The sequence below is a fragment of the Equus quagga genome, chromosome 15 (genome assembly GCF_021613505.1).
Source record: "Equus quagga isolate Etosha38 chromosome 15, UCLA_HA_Equagga_1.0, whole genome shotgun sequence".
Taxonomy (NCBI): domain Eukaryota; kingdom Metazoa; phylum Chordata; class Mammalia; order Perissodactyla; family Equidae; genus Equus; species Equus quagga.
The window spans coordinates 92843889-92869267 of record NC_060281.1 but is presented as its reverse complement, the minus strand read 5'-3'; the positions used below and the strand labels follow the sequence as shown (position 1 = coordinate 92869267).

General features: G+C 56.5%; 1 protein-coding gene across 9 annotated transcripts; it reads left to right on the top strand.

The window, feature by feature from the left end:
• The first annotated feature begins 30 nt into the window (after positions 1-30).
• SMPD4 (sphingomyelin phosphodiesterase 4) lies at positions 31-25372 on the top strand. Of its 9 annotated transcripts, none has more exons than XR_006885344.1 (21): positions 31-128; positions 1776-1856; positions 3519-3605; positions 4478-4620; positions 5030-5105; positions 5659-5767; positions 5870-5922; positions 6494-6645; positions 8610-8742; positions 11586-11657; positions 14434-14595; positions 17315-17460; positions 18204-18294; positions 18594-18694; positions 19301-19464; positions 19921-20126; positions 20706-20939; positions 21227-21358; positions 21549-21677; positions 21810-22300; positions 25116-25372. XR_006885344.1 is itself a non-coding variant. In XM_046640261.1 (21 exons), exons 5-21 carry the CDS (start codon positions 4601-4603, stop codon positions 22137-22139), a joined length of 2310 nt encoding a protein of 769 aa, XP_046496217.1. In that variant the 5' UTR covers positions 101-128; positions 1776-1856; positions 2366-2581; positions 3519-3605; positions 4478-4600; the 3' UTR covers positions 22140-22971. The 9 variants fall into 9 exon arrangements, 8 of the variants coding, with proteins under 8 accessions (XP_046496213.1, XP_046496212.1, XP_046496211.1 ...); XM_046640261.1 differs by lacking the exon at positions 25116-25372 and adding an exon at positions 2366-2581 and having other exon boundaries at positions 101-128; positions 21810-22971; XM_046640260.1 differs by lacking the exons at positions 31-128; positions 25116-25372 and adding exons at positions 135-464; positions 2366-2581 and having other exon boundaries at positions 21810-22971.
• Positions 25373-25379: the final 7 nt, after the last annotated feature.

The window sequence follows — 25379 nt, the reverse complement described above, 5'->3', positions numbered from 1 at the left end:
GGTTGCGGCCCGTTTCCCGCCCAGTCAGGGGACGAGACGCCACGCGCAGCTTGATGACGACATTTGGGCGCTCGGTAACTGAACGGCAGCCTCTGTCCCTGAGGCAAGCGACGCTGGGGACCCCATACGTGAGTGGCGGGAACCGTGCGCGGGACCGCCCCGCGTCCTAGCTGCCTCCCCGAACCTCCGCCGGAGCCGTCGCCGTTCCTCCGCGAGCCCCGGGCCGGGCCAGGCCGGGCCGGCAGCGCTCCCCTGCCACCTTCCTGCCGCCTCCCGCGCCCGTCCCGGCGGTGCTCGGTTACCGCGCGGTGAGCGGGCCGGAGGAGGGGAGCTCCGATTAAAGTGGAGCCTCGGGTCAGCCAGAGGTGTGGCCCCCGAGCCCTCCTCCCCGTGTGGCTCGATCTCCGAACCTCAGTTTCCCCATCTGTAGGAGGGGCCGCCGAGGCTCGCCTCACAGGACGCCGGTGAGCCGGAGCGGGAGCAGAGCGGCCGCGGGGAGGGGTGGTGCGACCGGCGTCGCTGGGCGCTGCGGCTCTCGGAAGAGCCCGCTGAGGCGGGAGCCGCTCCAGAGGGCGGGGCGGGAGGCGCGGGAGGCGTGCTGGCAGCCGGGCCCAGGCGGAGAGACGCCTGGGTCGCGCCTGCGGCCTCTTCCTCCCGCCGCTGCCCGGGTGGCGCCCCTGAGCGCGGGTGCTCTCCTCTCTTCTCACCTCCGCGCCACCGCATCGCTCTGGAGCGGGCGCCCTCTTCCCGGGAGCCCTGGGCCCCGTCCTGCGGCGGGGCTTCCGTCTTCCTCAGCCGGCGTTCACAGCAGGGCGCACTGCCGGGCGGCGGACACGCGCGTGTCCGCTCAGCCCTCGGCCGCCGCCGCAGCCCGCCTTCGGCGTGGGCACAGCCCTCCGGGGGACCCCGCCTCCGGTCTACTCGTCCGGGCCTGGGTCTTCCGTGTGGGGCCGGGGCGGAGGCGGGCGTCTGCGGAGCTGGTCCCGTTATCCTGACGGCTCTTGCAGAGGCTCCCTGGGCGCGCTGTCCCCCCGAGCCCCCGTTCAGCCGAGGCGACACGGAGGCCATGGCCGCCTGTCCCCTGAGAGACCGCGAGCAGGTCTGTGTGTGTGGCTCCCGGCCCTGCCCGTTACCCGCCGGCCAGGGCGAGGGGCTCGGCTTCTCTCCGTCTCCGGCTGCTCGTCTGTGCGGCGCCGGGGCTGGTGTGAGGCCGGGCTTTCTGTTCTCGCTTAATTAAGAAGCCAGAGGTTTACAGCCCCTGCGCTTGCTGCCTCCCAGCCACGCGGCGTCCGTCTCTCCTGTGCCCGGAGGCCCTGGGGGAGACTCTGCTTCCGCGCCCGTCCAGGCGGCAGCAGCTCCCTGGGGCTGTGGGACGGGGGCTGCGTCTCCCGCCTGTCCTCCGCGGCTGCTCTGCAGCGGCCCCCCGACTGGAGGCTCTCGCGGTGTCTGCAGAGTCCCGTCCCCTCAGTGCCTAGCGGGGCAGGGGCGCTGGGGGCTGTCTGTAGAGGTCTGCCTGCCCCCCAGGGTTGAGTGAGAAGTGCTGGGGAGCCCTTCCACCAGCCCGGCTCCTGGCAGGGCTGTGCCAGCGCCACCCAGCGTTGGCGAGGACCCCCCTCGAGCTTGGTGAGGCTGGCGCTGTGCACGCGGGAGAGGCGCCTTCCGTGGGACGCGGGCCTGGCCTGCAGCGGGTGGTCACCAGCCTGTCCCTGTGTTACACTGTGAGGCGGGCAGCGTTCTGCGGAGGCAGGTGCTGAGGTTTCCTCTTGCTTCCACAGTGCTTTCCTGAGACGGCGGTTTCCACCTCCACGGGAGCTGTCATGGCATTCCCTCACCTGCAGCAGCCCAGCTTCCTACTGGTGAGTGTGGCATGAGGACATTCGTGTAGCCGAGGGACTGGAGCCTGCTTTCCACAGGCTGGAAGAACTCTCCCGTGGGTGTTCTGGGGCGTGTGATGGGAGTAACACTGGACTGGCTTAGAATCCTTAGGTTTGACTCTGCCTCCTGTTGGTGCAGGACCTTGGGGTTACTCAACCGCTAAGCCCTGGTTGTCTCATCTACAAGACGAATTGATTCAAACGCCGTTTTCTTATTTCCCAGGGTGTGGGGAAGAGCAGTGAAAAGGATGTAGGTCCGAATTGTCACGTCTCGTAATTCCTTACACAAAAGTGAGGTGTTTTAATAATCATGACTGTTGTCAGTGAAAAATGGAGGGACACGGCTATGCTGGGGGCCACCAGAACTATACTTAAGCATTAAGCATAATCCTGAGAAGTTAGTGTGAGGCGGATGTCAGTGGCGAAAGTTTCTAATTTCACTTCCTAGAAGATGCTTTCCGTAAACTTTTACTTGGGACGTTCTTCCTCAGTGCACCCTCTGGAGCCAACAGATCTGCCCCATGGCCTGAACAGCTCAGGTCTCCGCCTCTGCCTGAGCTCTGTGGACTCTGCCCCCATTAGCAAGTGGACAAACCCTCTTGGTTAAAATTCTGGCATTTCCTCCGGATGTTTATCCATTTGCATGGAGGCTTCTTTTCTTCGTGGAGTCAGGACACATAGTGCTTTCCTGCGCCCCGTGACCTCAGGTATATGTCCTCAGTCCTTGTCCTCGATGTTCTCTCTCCATCACCTTCATGATTAGTGTCGGCACTTGGCTGAAACTATCTGCGGTTTTTAGCCTGCCTTATTTCTTTTTTTCTTTTGCTGAGGAACGTTCGCCCTAAGCTATTATCTGTTGCCAATCTTCCTCTTTTTGCTTGAGGAAGCTTTACCCCAAGGTAATATCTGTGCCAGTCTTTCTCTACTTTGTATGTGGGTCACTGCCACAGTACAGCTGCCAATGAGTGGTGTAGGTCCTGGGAACCGAACCTGGGCCACCAAAGCGGAGCGTGCCAAACTTAACCACTAGGCTATGGTGCAAGCTCTTGCCTTATTTCTTAAGGTGATGAATTTAGTAGGTTCATTATCTACTGAGTAGAGGACATCTTGGTTAAGAGGACTTAAATGACAACAAATGACACCATCATACTATTGGTCATTCTCACTGGTGATCACAGTGGGGTGAATCAAGAGTGGTCAGTCATGGGAAATCTCCAGTTCATGTGTGCACACTGGATGAGTGCTCTGTGGTCTTTGAGGGGTGCCCTACACAATAGGGGTCCTCTCCTGCTGTGGGGTTGACCCTGGAGCTGACCCCTTGCTTTCGGATCAGATGGAAGTCACTTTTGTTATGCTAATGTGCAGTTCTCTCAGGTAACTGGAGGTGCCTGAAGGAGGGTGCTGGGAAGCAAGCCTGAGGATCACTGGTCTAGAGAGCATAGGACCTTGCCTCTCTTCTAGTAGCATCCTTTAGGCCACTGACACATACATGACCTGATGGATGAGGTGTTGGAGAATCAGGCCAGTGGTGTGTGTCTGAGTCCTGCCCAGCATTTGGATTTCTCTTTTGACTTGAGCCAGAATATCAGCAAAAGCTGCAAGATGAATATGCTCCTGATTTTTTTGATTTGTTCTGTCTTCTAGGCTAGCCTGAAAGCTGACTCTGTAAATAAACCCTTTGCTCAGCGCTGCCAAGACTTGGTTAAAGTCATTGAAGATTTTCCAGCAAAGGTACAGCTCTGCTAGTGTCTCTGGGATGTGACTCAGACACTCCTTAAGAAACGTTATTACTGATCCTCACGTCTGAGCACTGGCCTGTGGAGGCCTGACCTGGTATTGTGACTGTCACGTTTATAGACACGTTTAAACATGTGAACACGTAAACCAGGGGTCCTCGACCGTAGATGCTTGTGTCCTATGTGGGATACTTGGCGATGTCTGGAGACATTTTTAGTTGTCAGATGCATATAGTGCTACTAGTATTGAGTCGGTGGGAGCTAGGCATGCCGGTAACCATCTCACAGTGCACAGGACAGCCCCCACAACAAAGAAGTGTCCAACTCAAAATGTCAGCAGTGCCAAGGTTGGAAACCCTGATGTAAATACTGAAAACGTATATTTACGTCACATGTGGAATTGTCAAATAGTAAGGGTAAGTAAGTGCAAGAAGTTGGCCTGGACAAGGAGTTACTACCAAATGACAGTAAGTCATAGTTTCAAGGGCTCACTCTGAGACAGGAGGTTGAGGCCCTTTTTAATAAAACTCTCTTCAGATCAGAAATTTCTGACATTTTTTTAAAAACCTTTTAATCATAGACTGACTTCATTAATTGGCCGACACGTGAAGCAGTCTTGCTTGCTATGCCACGCAACCACAGCGAAAGAATCCAAAGCTGCTCCTCCTGTTGGCACTGTTGTGCCAGGGTTCCTGTGGGTCTCTGAACCAGGGAGTGACATCCTCAGAGCACTGGGCCCGAGAGGGAGGTGGGCAGCATGTGGTGCAAGACTAGAGCTGGGCGGGGAGGCCCACATGGCACACAGCCCGTCCATGGGCACTGGTCCTCGGCGAGCCTGCCCAAAGCCTCACTGGCATGCTGTTTCAGGAGCTGCAGACCATCTTCCCATGGCTGGTAGAGAGCATCTTCGGCAGCTTGGATGGCGTCCTCGTTGGCTGGAACCTCCGCTGCTTACAGGGACGTGTGAGCCCTGTAGAGTACAGCATTGTGATGGAATTTCTAGACCCTGGGTAAGTAGGTTTGTCACCTGAGGGGCTGGGTGTTTTCCTGTTGTGACCCCCCCCCCTTTTTTTTTTTTAGGAAGATTAGCCCTGAGCTGACATCTGCAGCCAATCCTCCTCTTTTTGCTGAGGAAGACTGGCCCTGAGCTGACGTCCATGCCCATCCTTCTCTACTTTTCTTTTCATGTGTGGGATGCCTGCCACAGCATAGCTTGACAAGCAGTGCGTAGGTCCATACCCGGGATCCAAACCAGTGACCCTGGGCCACCAAAGCAGAACGTGCAAACTTAATCACTGCACCACCAGGCCAGCCCACCCCATTTTTAAATCACTCTATTTTTCAAAGTTAAAAAACAATCAAAGCAAGATGGTTTGTAGTTCATTTGCCCTGTGCTTGTTGGTTTCATTTCATCTTCAGTGGCCCGATGATGAAGCTGGTCTATAAACTGCAAGCTGAAGACTATAAGTTTGATTTTCCGGTCTCCTACCTGCCTGTAAGTACACCATGTGAGGACAGCCATGCTGGGGGCGGAGAGCCCTATGCAGCGGCTGCGGTAGTGGTGGGTGGGCCAGCCCTCAGAGGGGCTGTGACAGTGGGCAAGAGAAGCCACAGTGTCTGTTCAGGGCCCAGGAGGCATCACAAGTTGCAGCTTCAGTGGTTTTTATAAAGATCACTCCAAACTCTGCCAATGGGGAAAGCGCCATGCCGCCTGGTGATAGGCAGGGCCGTGTGACTGGTCACTTTGTTTTTCCAGGTTTGTAGTCCTGCAGGGCAAATTAAGGGGTGACTTGCTTGGTGGGTATGAGAAGCACAGGAGATGGGATTTATCAAGAGCCTGGCTACACTCAGACACATGCACAGCTGCTGTCCTTGCTGTTTGCACATCTTTGTGAAGGCTCCTTTGCTCAAGTGCCACGCAGAGACAGCACTGGTCCCACGGGCAGGGTCTCTGTACTGGTCTCCTCAACAGCCTTCCCAAAGGGCTGTGCCACATGTGGGGCACCGTGCCGGGACCTGCCCACAAACCCGCCTCCCTCTCCCCGCAGGGTCCCGTGAAGGCCTCCATCCAGGAGCGCGTGCTCCCAGACAGCCCTCTGTACCACAACAAGGTCCAGTTTCCCCCGCCTGGGGGCCTCGGTCTGAACCTGGCTCTCAGTATCCTTTTTGTCAGCCCTGAGGGTGGGAGGCTGTGGGTGGCCAGCACAGTGCTGGGGGGTGGCCAGCAACCGTGCTATTTGCCCCTAACACTGCCTTCAGGTCCGTTTGAGTATTACCTGTTCTTCTTTGCGTTGAGCCTCATCACTCAGAAGGTACAGAAGCGATGCCTGTGAGCGGTTTGCTTTTGCAAAGCCCCTCGTGAAGGGTGGGGGCCATGACCCCGGGCTCTTGTTTTCACACGGAGAAGAGGGAGCTTGGATTTGCCCGAGTGCCACCTGTCGGCCCTTCCTTGTCTTCTGTTTCTCCTTTTCCTTTCCCGCCTCCTTTCTGCGGGTCCTCCTTTCATTCTGCCTCCAGCCTTTGCCCTTCAAGCCATCCTTACTTAGTGAGGACGACAGGCTGGTGGGCAGACTTACCAGCCAGTGTGGGGTGACCTGAGCACCCCAGGTGGCGGTCAGGGAGGCTTCCCACAGAAGGTGCTTGCTGGGCGTGGGGTCAGGGTGGAGGTGCCGGGGTGTTCACATGCTGGCAGGACTGAGGGGTCTAGTGAGGCCCTCTGCAGTGGGAACTTTTCTGGCATTGCCCTGGGTGCTCGTGGGCCGGCCTCGGGGACACAGCCCACGTCCCACGGCCTCCCTGCATTGAGTCAAGCCTGCGATTGCTGGGGTCAGCAGCCTGGGGTGACACCCAGAGCCACACGCTAATGTGAGTTTCATTTTCTAGCCACTCCCCGGAGCCCTGCACATTCGTACTTCAGACTGTGCCTATTTCATCCTGGTGGACAGGTACCTCTCATGGTTTCTGCCCACAGAAGGCAATGTGCTCCCCCTACTCTCCTCCAGTCCGGGGGCGCCCAGCCCCTCACCAGCTCCCAGGTAAGGCTCTTGGCCAGTGCCTGAGGTGGCCAATGCCTCCTGTTAGCCGTTAAGGCCTGGCCCTTCCCCGAGGCAGTGGCCCAGTCAGTGGGCACTGCTTATGGGGACGATGGTGCCACTCTTTGTCCAGGGTTCCCTGATTTTTCTTATACCTGAGATTCCCCATCTTCACCTGCCGAGGCAGACTGGAGGGTGAGGGTGAGGAGGACATCTGTATTTTGGTTTTCGGGAGCCATCCCTGCGCTGTCAGGTCCTGTGGCCTCATTGACAGGGCCTGGCTCTGATGTGGGAACAGGCTGTGTTCTGCCTGTAGCAGCCCCCATCACATGCAGCACCCAAGCCTCACACTGAGGCAGTGAGCAGGGTGGCAGATGACTTGAAGGTGAGAGCTGATTGATGATGTTGGGCCGATGGTTCTGGAGAGAAAGAACTTGTAGGCAGGCCATGGAAGGTTGACCCATGGACAAATGAGAATAGTAGGAATCTGTGTGGGCTCCAGGACCAAGTCTTGGCCTGAACCAGAGGCCTTGGGGTGAAGAGCCTTTTGTGTCAATCCAAGCAGGCTGGACTGTGCAGGAGGGGAATGAGCACCAGCCTGAGCCCAAGGGTGAACTGGGGACTGCTGAGCCCTAAACGTGGGGCCTCTTGGCCAACTCTCCCCAGGAGACCCCTCTGCCCCGGCAGCTGCCGCCTGTGCTCCTCTGAGCCCTCCTCCACCTCACTGGCCCCTTGCCTTCCCTGGGAGGCTGCAGGCAGGCTCTTTCCTGCAGGTGCTGGTCACTCACATCTGCTGGTCCATGCCATGCCATTACCCCAAATTCCCACGTGTGGACAGATGCCCCCAAGGAAAAGGCGTTGAAAGTGGGGGCACAGAAGTGGGGAGAGGCTTCCCTGGCATTGGTGATGCTGCGGCCGAGAAGGAGGACTTGGGTGGGCCGGGTTCATTCCCTCTCCAGGGCAGACTTCAGCTGCCAGGCAGTTTTCTAGGCCCAATTTTGTTTGCTGTTTCAACATACAATTTCAGACTTACAGAAAAGTTGCTGCACACAACATTAAGAACTTTCAGAGACTCTTCACCCAGATTTTTTAATTGTTTCATCCTCTCTCAATTTATCTGCATAGGTTTCTTTCTGCGCCATGTGAATAAGTTGTAGATGTGATGCCCCGTAACCTCTTAATGTTTCAGAGTGTGTTTCCTAAAAGCGGTGCATTCTCCTTCATAACCACAGCACTTCCATCCAGATCAGGGAGTTCGTATTGCTACCAGGCCACCATCTAATCCTCAGACCCCACTCAGGTTTCACCAGCTGCCCTGCTAATGTCTGCTGCCTGGCTGGCACCCAGAGCAGGTCCACTCGCTGCATGCAGTTGTCACTTTAGTGACCGTCAGTCTGGAGCGGTCCCTCAGTCTTTCCTTACCTTCACGCCTTTAAAGTGTGCAGCCTGGGTGTGGGTGTTCTCAGGTGTTTCCTTTGGATCAGGCCCAGGGTGGGTGTTGGAAGGAGCACTGCAGCTGTGGCCCAGGGTGTCTGTCCCCCATTACTGGTGACATTAGCTTGATCACTGGGCTAAGGGGTGTTGGCCAGGTTTTCCTGCTGTAAAGTTAAAGACTTTGTGCCCAAATTAATTAACAAGGGGGATTTAGTGGGAAAATATACTAAGACTATGCAGTTATCACTAGTGTTAGCATCCCCTGATGATCCTCAGCCAGATCAGCTATTAATAAGTTGGTTGCCAACTGATGCTTTTCTGATTTCCTCACTCTTACATGTATTAGTGGGTACCCTATGGTAAGGAAGACTTTTGTCTTCTATTTATTTGTATGTATCAACATGGACTTGGGGGTCATTGTATGATTGAACAGACTGTAATCATTACTGCTGTCATTGATTTTGAAGTCCAGATCGCCCCTGCTTATGCCAGCAGGAGTCCCTAACTAAGGCCTGCTTCTGTGTCTCCCTCAGGACGCCAGCCATGCCTTTTGCTTCCTATGGCCTCCACCACACCAGCCTCCTGAAGCGACACATCTCTCATCAGACATCTGTGAATGCAGACCCTGCCTCCCATGAGATCTGGAGGTCAGAAACTCTGCTCCAGGTGAGAGCCAAGGCAGCTCTTCTCTGCTTCCATTTCAAATAAACTGCTCAGCCACCTTCTACCCTGTGGGGCAGAGGCCTAAAGACTGCCCCTCATCCTGTGGGTGGTTCTAAATTGTTAGTATTTTCCTACTGTGATGTTTAGAAAACAGAGATGGAAGAAATTTGCCCACCTGTCTAACCTATATGTCATTGGGAGTGTTTTTCATCCCAGGATTCCCTGTCCACAGTTTTGTTTTTCTCATGGTGATGTAATAGCTGTGCAGTCTTCTAGTTTCCAATGGATCCGTGTAAATGCTCTCCCCACCCCACCTGACCTGGCCTTTCTGACCCATTCCCATGTCTATGTTTCCTGGGATCACCATCCTGTGGGTATAAACCCTACGCCAGCAACATTTTTATGACGCTGAGTGGAGAGGTCCCTCAAAGACTTCACCTCAGTCGGCAGGCAGCCCCCAGCCCTTCCATGTCAGGGGATCCAAAAGGGTGGTGGAGGGGCCGGCCTGGTGGCGCAGCGGTTAAGTTCACACGTTCCACTTCTTGGTGGCCAGGGGTTCACCGGTTCGGATTCTGGGTGTAGACATGGCACTGCTTGGCAAGTGCCATGCTGTGGTAGGCGTCCCACGTATAAAGCAGAGGAGGATGGGCATGGGTGTTAGCCCAGGGCCAGTCTTCTTCAGCCAAAAACAGGAGGATTGGCAGTACTTAGCTCAGGGCTAATCTTCCTCCAAAAAAACCCCCAAAAAACAAAAGGGTGGCGGCGGGACCCTTTGTCTGCCCATATGCGGGCTCCAGACCCTCCCTCAGGCATGGGCTGGCTCATTTCCACAGTGCACCGCTGGCACCCCCCAGGCTTGAGTGTCTCTTCCAAACACATCTTGGAGGAATTTGGCTGGTTCTGACCCTGGATTCTGGAGTTGTTGAGTTGGTAACTGCAAGCATTGCTTGTTGACAGCCTGGAATGTGTATAAAATGGGACTCTGTCCCCCCTACCCTGTACGTCACTCTTGGCGTGTGGGTTGCTGTGCTTTTTGAGGCTTCCATGTTGTTGTCACAGCAGCACCGGGAGGTCGGACAGCTGGAATTATCATCTGTGTTCACAGAAGGGTCTCCTGGTGCTTCCAGTGGCCCACACTGATGTGGCCTTCGCTCTGCCAGCCTGTGAGGAGGGCAGGCCACCAAGATGAGCTTACAGGGCAGAACTGGAGGGTTATTTCCTGGACTGAAATGCTCGTGCTCTTTTTTTTTTTTTTTTTAATTAAAGTTTTTAGGACTTGTGGTAAAATACATAAAATTTACCACCTTAACACTTTTAAAGTGTACACTCAGTAGTGTTAAATGTGTTCACATGGTTATAATGTATCTGCAGAACTTTGTCATGCTGTAAAACTGAACCTCTATACCCATTAAACAATAATTGCTCATTTACCCCTTCCCCCAGCCCCTGGCAACCACCACACTACTTTCTGTCTCTGTGAATTTGACTACTCTAGGTATCTAGATGAGTGGAATCACACAGTATTTTTTTTTTAGGACTGACTTATTTCACTTAGCATAGTGTCTTCAGGGTTCATTCACATTGTAGCATGTCAGAATTTCCTTCCTTCAGGCCGAATAATATTCCATTGTATGGATATACCACATTTTGTTTATCCATTCATCTGTTGATGGTCACTTGGGTAGCTTCCAGTTCTTGGCTACTGAAAATAATACTGCTATTAAGACGGATATGCAAATATCTCTTTGAGACTCTACTTTCAGTTTCTGGGAGGTATATACCCAGAAGTGTAATTGCTGGACCATCCAGTAATTCTCTTTAATTTTTTGAGGAACCACCTTACTGTTTTCCACGGTAGCTGCACCACTTTACATTCCTTCCATTAATGCACAAAGGTTCCGATTCGTCTGCATCCTCACCAGTGCTTGTTATTTTCTGTGTTTTGATTATAACTATCCTCATGGCTATGAGGTGGTATCTCATTGTGATTTTGGTTAGCATTGTCCTAATGATTAGTGGTGTTGAATATCTTCTCAGGTCCTTATTGGCTGTTTGCCACTTGTCCTCTTTGGAGAAATGTCTATTCAAATCCTTTGCCTATTTTTGAATTCAGTTGTTGTTTTATTTTTGTTGCTGAGTTTTAGGGTTTCTCTATATAGCCTGATATTAATCCCTTATCAGATATGTAATTTGCAAATATTTTCCCCCATTCTGTGGCTTGCCTTTTTATTCCGTTGATAGTGCCTTTTTTTTTTTTAAAGATTTTTTTTTTTTCTTTTTTTCCCCCCAACCCCCCCCCCCCCCCCCGGTACATAGTTATATATTCTTCGTTGTGGGTCCTTCTAGTTGTGGTATGTGGGACGCTGCTTCAGCGTGGTTTGATGAGCGGTGCCATGTCCGCGCCCAGGATTTGAACCAACGAAACACTGGGCCGCCCACAGCGGAGCGCGCAAACTTAACCACTCGGCCACGGGGCCAGCCCCTTCGTCGATAGTGCCTTTTGATGCACAAAAGTTTTTAATTTTCATGAAGTCCAGTTTGTCTATTTTTTTCCTTTGTAGTGTGTGCTTTTGGAGTCGTATCTAAGAAATCATTGCCAAATTCAATGTCATGAAGTTTTCTCCCCGTTTGCTTCTAAGAGTTTTATAGTTTCAGCTCTTACATTTAACTCTTTGATCCATTTTGAGTTATTTTTTGTATGTGGTGTGAGGTAAGGGTCCTGCTTATTCATTTGCATGTGGAGATCCTGGTTGCTGGCAGCATTTGTTGAAAAGACTGTCCTTTCCCCATTAAATGGTGGTGATGCCTTGTTGAACATCATTAGACCAGCTAATACTCTTTTGCAGGTTTTTGTTGAAATGTGGCTTCATCATTATTCCTTGGAGATGTACCAAAAAATGCAGTCCCCTCATGCCAAGGTATGTTGCCACAGCCTTTTCCCATCTCCTGCTCTGGCCCTGGTGTGCCTGGTCAGCCTGCTGCTTCCTGTCCTCGATCGCAGCTACTTTCTGAGGGCTGGATAGTGGGAAGCAGAAACCCACCTTCACCCCTCACTGAGTTGCTGAACAGCAGGTGGGTTTTGTTCTGTGGTGGGTTTGCACCCTAGGGCTGGAGGCCTGTGCTCTCTGGGGTCCTCCCCGTGCTAATCCCAGAGCCGCCTCCCTGGCAGCATGAGCAGATGAAGTTGTGGTGCTTGTGTTCTGGGGCTGGGGGAGCTGTGATGCCTCTGGGAGTCACGTCCAGGTCTGTCCCCTCTACCGTCACAGTGCCTCCTGCTTTCCCCCTGAGGTGGCCCCTGGCAGACCCAGCCCACCCTGGTGCCCACGCTGCCCTCCACTTCCTCTAGAGCGTTGACAGGCAGCCATTTTGGGGGTGGGTGGGGTCTGACACCTTCCCACACACGCCCTGGCCTGTCCTCTCCTCGCTTTTCCCCCATCTCTTGTTGGGCAGCACACTGTGTGCTGCTGAAGGCAGCATTGGCCTGTAACTGCGTCCACAGCTTCTGTGCACCAGTTTGTTCCTCACACTTGGCTTTTGTCACTGCCAGATAGAATTCTCGAGGGCTTCCCTAAGAATTACGGATCCTGGGTGAAAATTGAGGAGGGCAGCCTGCAGGTTTTGCTGTGTGATTCTTGGGAGAAGCCGTGGTTCTCCTGCTTCAGAGCCTTGGCCACCAGTTCTGCGGCCCCAGTGCTCTGCTGTATGGACGCTGGGGGTGTGCAGCCCCTGCCACTGCTCTCTTAAAGTGCAGGGCACCGTAAATCTCCATCCTTGGCGTCACATGGGAGGACGAGGAAAGCCAGGACTCTGTCCTGGACCTCTCATGTTGCAAAGCCCCTGCACTGCCCTCTTGCTTCCAGAGCAGACTTGCTGCATGTTCCTGGCCAGTGCATGAGTAATCGGGCCAGGGGGCTTCTCCCCTGGGGTCCTGGGAGCCTTGCTCAGCCCCTGTGCGTGTGGCTTGATCTGCAGAGGCCGCTTTGCTGTATTGCCTTCCTGTCTGCTCTTTCTGTCTCCTGAGCCGGTGGAAGCACGCCCATCTTAATTTTTAGTAGTAGATCTGCCAGCCAAAAGGCCTTCTGCACTGTGTGTCTCCTGGGAGCCCTGGGGTCAGTGTTCCTGGTGTTAGGGATGCAGGAGGTGCAGCTCCTGGAGGTCCCACAGTGGGTCCATGGCTGGGCAGGGTCCCGTGTATACTGCTCCCAGAGGCCCAGGCCTCCATTGACCCCAGCTTGCCGAGTGGGGCTTCTGGAGGGGCCAGTCGTAAGGACAGCCACAGCCCTGCAGCCTGCAGACCACTGTGGGGCCTGCCTTGCGTTCCTGCAGGTAGGGGCAGGGACCCAACGGGGGACCTGTGTGTTCCCTCAGCCCTCCCTGAGAGCTGCAGCCAAGCCCAGGATTGGCTGGAGGAAGGCTGTGAAGGGCCCCCACCTCATTGCTCTGCTCCTTCCCAGCCCTGCTCTGCGTGTCTCTGGCTGTGCCTGTTTCCTCAGAGTCTGGCACATGCGCTCTGACCTCTCCTCTGTGAAGCCCAGTGGGGCATGCTGCTCAGGTGGGAGGCTGGCCCTCACGGGGCAGGATGTGTGCGGGGCCGGCTCTGAGCTGTGCTTGGCTGAAGGGGGCTGCTTCAGCAGGCCTCGATGCTGCAGCAGGTAGGGCTAAGGGTCCTGGGCTGGGAGCCAGATAGCATGCCCTCTCAGCTGTTGTCCCCGGTGTCCATGGCTGTCCCAGCTTCAGGGTTCTAGCCGCCTCAGGGTGTGTGTGGCCGTGGTCAGATTCTCAGGGACTTCTGACATTGGAACTGATGGAAGGCTCTGTATCTGGAGGGTGGAGGTCCTGGTGAGGTAGAGGCTGATCTTCCCAGAACTAGAACGGATGAGTGTTTGGGCCACTTGAGCTATTTCTGGAATGTGGGGTGTAGAGGGTGCCAGGTGAGCCTGTGCTGCCTTTGGGAACCCATCCCCAGGCAGAGGGATCCGTTCAGGACGTGACACTGATTGGATGTTAGAGCCAGGAATTGAGCACATCATGTATCGCCTTAGTGAATTTCTCGTCGGGACAACCCAGGGAAGTCCAATAAATTACATATTTTTCCTTCCTGGCCAGAGAGGCCTCCATGTGGAACTGGCTCCTCAAAAGTTTCTGTGAGCCTCAGGGCCTTCAGGGCCTTGGTGGCCGGCAGTGTGTCCCAGTAAGGCCCCTGGGCTTCTGGTGGGCGGCAGCATGCATGCACTGCACACACTGTGATCAGGGTTGAGAGAGAGCAGGACCCTCTGGAAGGAGAGTGAGTGTGGCTGACCTCAGGGAGCTGGAGAGGCCTTCAGGCCCCAGCGACATGGAGGGGGCTGCCCAGGTGACCTTGAGGGTCTGTCCTTCCCTAGTCCCTCTGCCTGGGAGGTGGAGAAGCATGCCCTCCTCGGGCCTGGCTCCGGTCCACCCCCCGGAGGGTGGGGCTGGTCTGGGCGGCTGAGAGGGGATGTCTCCTGGCCTGAGGCTGCTGGGCTGTGGTTGTTGGATTGTCACTGACCTGCTTTTGTTTTTGTTGTTTTCTCTCCTTACTTCTGGGCTCGTTCTCACTTTTTTTCTCTCCCCGCTCTCCCCTTCCCTTCTGCCCTGCCTCCGCTTCTCCTCTGCCCTCTGCCCCTGCCCCGCCCCCACCTTTTCTCTTGGCTTCTCTATTTTGTTGTCTCTCAGCTGGAGGTTCTGCACTACCGACTCAGTGTCTCCAGCGCCCTCCACAGCCCTGCCCAACCCAGCCTCCAGGCCCTCCACGCCTACCAAGTACTGGCCGCTCTCGTTTTGTTCCTTTTCACGCCTGCCCGTGGTGTAAGCCACAGAGCTAACGTCAGTGCAGTGGTAAAGCGAGGGGCTGGCAGGGGGCTGGCTGGGGGTGATTCAGAGACCTGTTCCAGGCAGATTGAGGCCCATGTGTGTGAGGAGGGAGCAGTAGGGGTCAGCCTTCAACCTGGCCCAGCCCCAGCTTTGCAGACTAGCCTGGGTTGGGGTGTGCATCATGTGGCAGGGAGCAAGGCAGATGACCCCGGCTTGCTATGGGATCACAGAACCTGCCTAGCCAAGCCCTAAGCCAGCTGAGGTGTTGCAGTTCTCAGGTGTTGGAGGGCTCTGTGCTTGGTCCTGGTTCGAGGGAGCGAAATGGTGCAGCCTTTGCAGTGGCCTGACTTGCCCGCGGCCCGCGGTGCAGGCCTGGCACTCAGGAACTGACTGAGGAGGCAGAGGCCCTGGGACCTGTGGGTGGTATGGTTCTGCCAACCCGAGCCATGTGTGAGGCAGAGTGTAAGGAGAATGTGGTGCTCAGCCCCCAGCCCAGAGAGTCTGTCAATCCCTGGGCGAGCCAGGGCCTGGCCTTCTCCTCTGAGCCTGGCCTCTTGTGGCCTCGTGGAATCCTCTAGAGGCGGATGAGAACCGGTGGTGATCTCATGGCGACTGTGGTCTGCTTAGGCGAAGTGACCAGTGTGTGGACAAATCTGAGGTCAGTGATGTGGAGTTCAGACCTGGAGGCTGTTTCAGGCCAACAATCTGTGGTTCCTTGATTCACAAGATGCTTGCCAGGAAGTCTGGACAGGAACCACACAAACGTGTATCTGGAGCCGTGTTCATGGCCAAGGGCCCGTCCAGTCACCCTGGGTGGGAACACACAGCACTGACCTTGAGAACAAGATGAGGAATCACGTTTTGCTGGGATGGGATGGTGAGTGCAGTTCACAGCGAGTTTCCCGCTCAGAAGCAGCAGCTGCAAGGGGGAGGGAAAGGAACAGTCCAGAAGGGCTGGTGTGGACGGCTGGGCACAGGAGTGGGGGCCATTCCGGCCTCTGTTGGGGAGGGTCTCACTTGGCTACAAGCAGGGTCCCTGGAGAAGCATCCTGGCTGCCTTCCCTTCCAAGGAGGGCCGAGAGCCCTGGGAGAGGCATACAGAGCTCCAGCGAGAGCCAGGCCCTTGAGAAATGCTGCAGGCTTTGGAAAGGTGTCCTTAAAAGGGGAGGAGGCCATGTGCAGCTATAGTCAGAGACTCCCATGGGGATTTGGCTCAGGAGGGTGGGGAATTGGAGGAAAATAAGTTTGACTTGACAAACCTAGACGGAAGATCACCCGAGAGGGTTCCAGTGTGGTTGCTGGGGTCATGTGGGGGGAGCCTGGCTCTACAGAAACACCGCAGAAGGTGGGACGAGGTAGGGCAGGGGTCCCTGTTCCCAAGTGGATGCGCTCGCCTCCCCTGAGCCGACAGGGTGGTAACCAGGGTCAGAGCAAGGGGCCAGGAATGAGAGAGGGGAGGCTCCCGGTGGGGAGTCATGGCCTGGCATTGGTGCCCTATGGTCTTAGATGCCCTTTTAATCTTATTATTATTAAAATCTTCCTTTTTTCTCAAAACAATGCAAGTTCCTTGCACAAAGACTTAAAAAATGTAGATAAGCAAAAGAAAATTACTTCTGGCCTCCTGGAGTTCCATCCCCAGATGTAGTGCCCCGTGGGATGTGTCACCTGGGCCTGCGGCAGTGTTTCCATAACAGAGCTGAGTGGACGGGGCTGTGGGCAGCAGTGGCGCCAGGGCTGGGGCTTGGGGCCCGTGTGAGGCCTGCTGCACCTGGGATGTGCCAGGAGGTGGGGCTTGTGCCAGCCTCAGCACTGCATGGGATTTGGACACGGCTGCTAAATGCTCCTCTGTCAAGGTTATGGAGGCCCCAGGGGACTGGGGATGAGGGTAGGAGAGGAGCGTGTCGCTCTGGACACCCCAGAGCTGGGAGCCATGCCGTCCACCACTTCCTCAGGGTCCCCACCCTGATCTCCATTGCTGAATGGCCAGCACTCGGCTCTCCTCTCAGGTCTGGGTCTCAGAGATCCTTCATGGACTCCATGAATCGAAAGTTTGGCTCCAGATTGAGGGTGGCTTGGTTTGGGGGTTGTGTTAACCACAGGTCCATTAGTAAGGGAGGAAGGGCTGCCATAGGCTGAGCCCCAAAGAGCCGTGTCCAGGAGGGGGAGCAGGTGGGAGGGTGGGGTTGCGGCAGGAAGAGGACCTGGGGAGGGGTTCACCCAAAAGGGGAAGCCGTGGCCCCAGTGAGCTGTCTGCACATGCCCGGGAGGTGGGCAGGGGACCCCCAAATCCAGATCACAGTGGATGCTGGCTTGCCCTGCCCCCTGCTCCTTCTCCTCCAGCTAGCTGGGAGCTGGGGACCCAGATGGGCAGCAGTGACCTGAGTCGCCCACAGAGGGTGCAGAAAAGGGGTCTGAAGCACGCAGGGAAGCCCTTGGCAGACGTGTCTGTTTTAGGAAGCCGTCCCAGGGCGCACGGCAGGCACTGGGCCAGGCGCTTCACCGCTTTGAGCCTGTCTCTGGTAGACCCAGCCGTTAGACCCAGCAGCACATGGCTCATCTGCCCGGTGCCAGGCACAGGTGGGGCCTGCGGTGGCCCACTGCCAGCCCAGCCCACCTCTCCTGTCAGGGAAGCAGAGAGACAGGCCCAGGCTGAGTGGGGTCAGCCCTGGGGGCCGAGCACAGGGAGAGCTGGGAGCCCTCCTCCTGACCGCGTGGTCCTGAGGCCACGCCCTCCCCACCTTAGGAGCCGTTCATGCCCACGGAGGAGCATGTGCTGGTGGTGCGTCTGCTGCTGAAGCACCTGCACGCCTTCTCCCACAGCCTGAAGGCCGAGCAGCTCTCTCCCTCCGCCCACTCCCACGCCGCCAGCCCCTTGGAGGAGTTCAAACGGTGGGTACGGGGCCATCGGCAGGGTTCCTGTCCCCAGCTGGCCGCCTCCTTGTCCCACACACACATGTCATCCACAGTGACATCTGCCCAGGTGTGTGAGACCTCTGCAGGCTGGGGCAGGTGGGAAATCACCTTGTCCCCTCCTGGGTCTGTCTCCTCACCCCCTACAGGCCCCTCAGAGTCTTGGCAACAGAGCCGGGTCGGGGCTGCCCAGTTGCTTCTCCGGCTGCCGTGGCCTTTCCTTCCAGGCTTGCCCTCTTCAGTGGAAAGAGCCAGGCTGGCTGGGCCGAGGCCTCATCTTGCTGCTCCACCTTGTCCATCCTTCCCAGCGCTGGGCAGGAGTGGGAGCTCTGCGTTGACAGTGTTCCACAGAGCACCCAGGAAAGGCAGCGGGCTGGGAGCACCTCCACAGCAGGTGGCTCAGTTGTGACTGGAGACCGCGCTCTGCGCTGCTCCCTGCTCCCCCCACGTCAGGAGAAGGCTGGGGTGGTGGCCTGACTCTCAGGCTCACTGGGACCAGCAGAGTGAACAACTTGTGTGGGGTGAGCTGAGGTGAAGTGCACACAGAGCCATGCTGGGTCAGCTGTGCGTGTGCTGTGTGTCCTTTGACGTTCTCTAACCTCTCTGAACCTTGGTCCTTTCCTCTGAAGAATGGGGCTACAGTAGGAGGCCTCACCCCCAGGGGTGCCCCCTGGCAGAGCCGACCCTTGCAAACGGGAGGTGACCCTCCCCTCTCCCTGCAGGGCCGCTGTCCCGAGGTTTGTCCAGCAGAAGCTCTACCTCTTCCTGCAGCACTGCTTCGGCCACTGGCCCCTGGACGCGTCGTTCAGAGCCGTGAGTGTCAGCCTGTCACAGCTTCGCCTTTGCCCTCCATGTGCCCTTGATGACAGAGGTCCTGGGGGGCAGACATGGGAGGGACTCAGCTGTTCACTCTCAGGGCCATGGGAAGAGACCAGAACCAGTGGCACCCCTGCCCTCCCCAGCAGAGCCGAAGCCCGTGGCTCGGGCTGCACCTGCTCCCTGAGCTCCTCCCGGGAACTGGCTTCAGGCCACACAAGGATTCGGCCCAAAGCCTAGCCCACAGCCACCTGCGTGCCAGTCACCGGGCCCTTGGGGCACACGTGTCTCCCCAGGTTCTGGAGATGTGGCTGAGCTACCTGCAGCCCTGGAGGTATGCGCCTGAGAAGCAGGCTCAGAGCAGTGACTCCCAGGCCCGGTGTGTGTCGGAGAGATGGTGAGCACTGGTACCCTATCCTCCCTGAGGGGACCTGCTTGAGGGGCCTCTTGGGGCTCTTCTCTGAGGGCCCACAGGGTGGGAGCACAGTCTGCCCCCTCCTTGACCCTGCTGTGTCTTGCCTGGGCCCTGGGATGGATTTCCTGCAGAAACTGTCTCCTTGCCATTATCGTCCCAGATGCATGGTTCACGCTTACCCCCAAACTGCCCCTCAACCCTTACTCACCAGCTCCCTGCATGGCAGCCGCCAAAACTGCCTCCCATTATCTCCTTGCAGCCCACCCCGGCCTGCCACTGGCACCTCTGCTCCTTGACCACCTTCCCCTGTGCGCCCCTCTGGGCCCTGGCCAACTCTGCTACAGTGGCCTTGATCCTGTAGGAAAGAGCCTCGTCCTGTGGAAGATTCCTTTGTCTGCAGGGGGCCTAGTCTCCCCTGCCTCTGTCCTGCCTCCTCCAGCCCCTCAGCCCCGATTTGTGATACCTCCATGAGGTCATGGCTGGGAAAAATGTGGAACCCCAGAAAGAGCAGGGTGCAGTGGAGGCGAGGCCAGTGCAGCCCTGCCTCCAGAAGGAGGTCTGGCCCCTGACACACTCCTCCATCCCCAGGGCACCCTTCGTGCAGGAGAACCTGCTGATGTACACCAAGCTCTTTGTGGGCTTCCTGAGTCGTGCACTCCGCACTGACCTGGTCAGCCCCAAGAACGCACTCATGGTCTTCCGAGTGGCCAAAGTCTTTGCCCAGCCCAACCTGGCTGAAATGATCCAGAAAGGTAAGCCTTTGCTGGCAGATAGCAGCACTTAAAGAGGGACCCACAGACCCTGCGTGCACCGCATGGGCTTGTGGGTGGCCTTGGTGAAGGGTGCTGTGGGGACCCCTGGGGCACAGTGACGGGGTGATGGGGTGAGCCTGGCTGCTGCCCGCCTTACCCTGGTGCTGCTGGACTCGTGGCCGCGGGTGTGCCCAGTAGGAGGGGAAGCAGAGCTCCAAGCTTCGGCTCCCCAGTGACCCTGGTGGTGGCATCAAGAGATGATCTCGGTCCCAGTAATGCTTTCGTCTCAGCCAGCTTTGTGAGGCCTTGGCCTCTCTGGCTTCCTGCTGGTGAGGGGCTCCACGCCACGCGGTCACCCCCTCAGAAACCTTTGGAGGAGCTCAGGAAGCCTGTCCGTGGCAGCTGGGTATTTTGCGCCCTTGGAAGCCGAAGCCAGAGTCAGATCCTGCCTTCCAGGCGAGCAGCTGTTCCTGGAGCCCGAGCTGGTCATCCCCCACCGCCAACACCGCCTCCTCGCAGCTCCCCCATTCACCAGTAGCTTCCTGTCGTCATGGCCGCCTGCTGTCACCGACAACTCTTTCAAGGTGAAGAGCCACGTCTACGGCCTGGAGGGCCAGGACTGCAAGTACACCCCGATGTTTGGGCCCGAGGTCCGGACACTGGTGAGTGAGTCGGGGGTCTTCCGGGCCCCAGCACACAGGGAAGACCCGCTTGGTTCAGGAAAGAGAAAAGGAAGGCTGGTGTCAAGTAGCTGCTGCTACAGCCCGGCGCCTTTGGTGCAGTGAAGTCTGATTATTTAATTTCTTTTTTTTTTTTTTTAAAGATTGGCCCTGAGTTAACATCTGATGCCAGTCTTTTTTGTTGTTGTTCTCCCCAAAGTCCCCCAGTACATAACTGTATATTCTACTTGTAGGTCCTTCTAATTCTACTGTGTGGGACGCCGCCTCAACATGGCTTGATAAGCGGTGCCATGTCCACACCCAGGATCTGGGCCAGCAAAACTCTGTCCCACCGAAGCAGAGAGCACGAACTTAACCACTCAGCCACGGGGCTGGCCCTTGATTCTTTTCTGATAATAAAGGCCGTGTTTGTTGGGAATTTCCCACACTTAGAGTACACATCTTAGTCTTTAAAGATCCTCGTCACATGGAAGCCACCCCTCCTGGCCATCTGATCTGTTGGTGGCTGGGTGGTGTGAGGTGACACCCCTGAAGCAGGCTGACCTGCCCGTCTCCCCACAGGTCTTGCGCCTTGCTCAGCTCATCACGCAGGCCAAGCAGACTGCCAAGTGCCTCTCTGACCAGTGTGGGGAGAGCGCAGCAGCCCGGCCCTTTCTGTCATGGTTGGGCTTCTGCCCCACAGACACAAATGGCTCCTATGCAGCCAACGACCTGGATGAATTGGGACAAGACAGTGTCCGCAAGACGGATGAGTACCTGGAGAAGGCCCTGGAGTACCTGTGCCAGATGTTCCGAGTATGAGCCGTGGAGCTCTCCCCTCCTGGGGTTTGGTGCCACAACCCTCACCCCATGCCCAGGCAGGACCGGCCACCTGCCAGGACCTGGTGTGGTTCCTGCTGCATGGGGCCCCTGGGCTCCTCTGGTAGGAGATGCTGGCCCCTACCTGCAATGTCATGTCTGGGTTCCCTCGTTCTCACTGTTAGAGGCCCGGGCGGTGAACAGCAGTCTCCTCCCTCCCCTTGGAAACTGGAAGCGGTGGTGAGAAGCGGCCACTGCCTCATGAGGGGCTTCCTCTCTGACAGCTCAGCGAGGCCCAGCTCGCCCAGCTCACACTTGCCTTGGGGACAACTCAGGATGAGAATGGAAAGAAGCAGCTCCCAGACTGCATTGTGGGGGAGGACGGACTCATCCTCACGCCCCTGGGCCGATACCAGGTAAGGCCTGTGTCCCGCAGGGGTCTGGCTTTGTAGGCAGCGTGACCGTAGGTCCCACCAGCCTGTCCTTGTCTCCCCCGTCACCCCCAGAGCAGACACATCTCCTCTTAGTCATTGGCAAAGGTGTATTTTCTGGATTGTGCCCATGGCCTGGGTTTCATCTGGGGCTCTCCTCTCCTGCTGCTTCTAGATCATCAACGGGCTGCGCAAGTTTGACATCGAGTACCAGGGGGACGCGGAGTTGCAGCCCATCCGGAGCTATGAGATTGCCAGCCTGGTCCGCCTGCTCTTCCGGCTGTCCTCCGCCATCAACTGCAGGGTGAGTGTGCTCAGGAGGGCCACACCCTCATCTCTGTGCCCCCTTCCCGTCCTCCCCAGTCTTGGGGAGAAGCCAGGTGGAGACTGCAGTCCCCGACCTGTGCCCATCCCCAGGCCTTTTTCTGTGCTCTAGTTCGCAGGCCAGATGGCAGCCCTGTGTTCCCGGGCCGACTTCCTCGGCAGCTTCTGTCGCTACCACCTCACGGAGCCCGGGCTGGCAGACAGGCACCTGCTGAGCCCTGTGCAGCGGGGGCGCACGGCTAGCCGTGCCCAGGGCCCCAGGCTCAGCCTGCGCTTCCTGGGCAGCTATCGGACGCTGCTGTCGCTGCTGCTGGCCTTCTTTGTGGCCTCTCTCTTCTGCATCGGGCCCCTGCCCTGCACTCTCCTCCTCGTGCTGGGCTACCTCCTCTACGCCGTGGCCATGACGCTGCTGACCGAGCGGGGCAAGCTGCACCACCTCTGACCGTGGGCTGGCCGTGTCCCTGGGCAAGTCAGTGGGATGGCCTCACGGCCCTTCCCTTAGACCAGGAAGGCCACCTCCGAGCCTGAGCCCAGTTGCCTTTGAGCTTCTAGGGGGTGTTTTCCTACAGCTTGGGAACCATCCGGAAGAACCTGAAATGAGAGGTACGCGGCATCAAAGGGTCACAAGTCACCTAGCCACTGGGCCCTCCCTCCTTCCGTAAGCTGGAGGCCCCGCAGTGCGGTGGCTCTCGAGGCCTTTCCCTTCTTCAGCCATTTGAGGGTTTAGCCGTGTGAAGCGCAGGAGTCAGGGTGTCCCTGGGAGGGGCTTTGGCCTCTGCCCTCGCTGTCCTTGAGGTAGGCAGTGTGTGGCGAGTCTCCTCTCCCCCCGGGACACCAGGACAGTAGCTCAGCCTCCGGCTTCAGGAAAGAATCAAAGACCCTAAAAGCGATTGGTGAGGAAATTAGATGACAGTTCTCTGATTCCTAATTTTAAAGCTACCTTTTGCCACATTTGGCAAAGCGAGGGACATTTTCCTTCGTGTTCTCCCCGCCATCCTGAGGCTCGGCCGTGTGATTTTGCATTGAAGGAGAAAAGATCCTCCAGGAGCCCAGATGCTTAAGGAACAGTGCTTCCCCTCTGGCTCCCTTCCAGCCCCCGAGCCATCGAGTACGGTGCACAGCGGCTGCCTGGCACCACCACCTGGTCCGGGTTGGGCTCTCATCCCTGTGGGCGGAGGGGAGGCGGTGGGGCCGCCGAGTGGGGCATCTGGTCTACAACCAAAGACGATCAAAAGCATTTGTATCTTCAATAAAATAAAGTGCTCAGAGACGCAGTACCGTTCGATAACACCTGAGTGTTCACACGACACAACGGTTCTGTGTGCACTGTCAGAAACCATCCCCTGAGGTCTTGCGTGCCTGCCTTCATCGCACAGATGACGCTCGCAGAGAACAACGCCTCAACAGTGATTTTAAACCAAGTTTGCTTTTGTTTTTAAGTTTTCACGCTGTAAATGTTAGGCTTTGTATTTTGACGTAAACTCAAAACAATGGCATTTTTTGGGGCCTATGACCAAACATCAAACCAGATTTATAACCGACCGCAGATCTGAATAAACCCGCTCTTGCTCCTGAGTCTTGTGGTGCCTGGGTTCAGCCTCTAGTGAGGTCACCTACACGGTCTGCTGAGCACTTGGGGACAGCAGAGACCACTGGGTACCCTGTTGTCCTCGCCCAGGGGGACAGTGCGTTCCTTTACAGTGGCAATAGGCCAATGCGGGTGTAACACTGAAGTTGCCGGGAGAGGGCAGGCCCCATGAGCTCGGGGAAGTGGGCCCAGAGTGGGCCTCAGCCAGCATAGGCCCGGAGCTGGGTCTGAGCAGAGGATTTTGCCTTCTGCTCAGCAGGTCAGAGTGGCCTTAATACAAACAGCTGACGATCCTGAGACATGTGTTGCATTTTTTTGTGGCTCTGGATGCTCAGAGCATCGTGCGTGCTGCTGGGAACTGAACTATGCACTGACCAGCCCACCAGAGCAGCCAGCCAGGAGGGGTCTATCCTGGCCTGAGTGAAATGTGCCCCTTTCCTTGGGCGGGGCAGTTGCTTCTGTCAGATGGAGATGAGAGATCCTCGTTCCTACAAGTTCACCATGAACAGATGACAGGCTTTCGTTACCAGACTCATTAATTCAAGAGAAAGCACATGAACAACTCTGAGATGATGGTCTGGGGTCAGATAGCAGTGGTACTGTTTCCCTACAACACCCCCAGTTGACGTCCAGCCCTGCCCATGAGGATGGGATGTCCCCCTTGACCTTCCATCTTTCTCCTGGTTTCACTGAAGCCTCACACACCACCCTCATCTACATTTCTCATGCTCTTTTTCTTCACCTGAAAACATTCTCCAGTCTCCTAAAAAGCAAAAGCGAAATGCTCCCCTTCACCTATGCATCCATTAACTGAAACAGTCACCTACTGTGTGCAGCTCCACTGTGCTGGGGACATGGAACAGGCAAGACTGCCCACTGCCCTGGGACCTCATGCTGCAGAGCCTAGAGTGATAAAGAGCGAAGAACAGTAAGGTCAAGGAGGGGATGGTCCAGTGGTCAGGGGCCTAGGAGGCAGTATCTAAGGAGAGCAGATGGCACATGAGAAGGACAGCCCACAGTGGCTGGTGCCCAGGGTGCCAGGGCAGCATGGGCAGCTGGGGTGCCAGCTGCTTCCAGGAGAGGGTAATGGGACATTACCTTCACAATGACCCTGAGTTAAACTTTGCAAAGGGCTCTTGCTGTAGAGTTGAGAGAGAAATGGGGGCCGAGAGCAGAGGCAGAAGCAAAGTCGGAAGGATGCTCAGGTGGCTGGGTGTGGACTCTGAGAGAAGTCCTAGAGTCATGACAGCTGGAAGAATGGGGTGCCTCGGGGTAGCGCAGGCCAGGGTAGGGGACGGGGACACATCGAGGAGGAAACAGACATCCAAGGGGAGAGGCTGTCAGCCTGGCTCAGGGGAGGTCAGGCAGGGGGGTGGGAATCCTTGCCATGCCATTCTCCACCCTCTCCCAGGACCCTCAGGAGTGGTGTGTGCCCTCTGCCTCCACCTCCTCAGCTCCCACTCGCCTTGACTTTCTGCTGTCTGGTTGCCACTCCAACTGCTGCCAAAGGGCCAAATTCAGATGCCTCTCAGAGCACACAGCCCCAGGCCTTCTGGCATCTCCATGATTCTTCTGAGGCTTCGTGCCAGCCACTCCCCAGCCCCTGAGGCTGTGCTGTTCCTCGGCGTTTGTCTAGTGGCATCTGGTAATATCCTAGCATGCTGTGTTGTGCAGAATGTCATCTGGAAAGCTCTGAGTTTGTGCCTATGAAATCTTCCCCATTAAGAACTATGTTGTAGGCCACCCAGAAAGGAGAGTGAAGCCAGCTGTCTGCCTTGGGCGGCCCCCAACAGTCCAGTGCTGATTTCCTGCACCACTCCCCCTTTCCAGGTGAAGGAGGTGCTGTTTTCACCGCACACAGCCCGATGCTCACTGCTGAGATGCACAGTCCTCTATGGTCCTCAGACCAGGCCTCTGAAGGTCGGCTCTGTCTGCTTGCCTCCTCAGCCAGCTGACATCCTCCCCTTCAGTCATCACTTCCTCACTCTCTCTCCACTCCCACCCAACTGCCCCCTCCTCTCGGGTTGGATTAAGTGCCCTACTCTGTACTTAGCCCACCATTCCATAAATAAAAGCAGAGAAGTACTTCTTTAC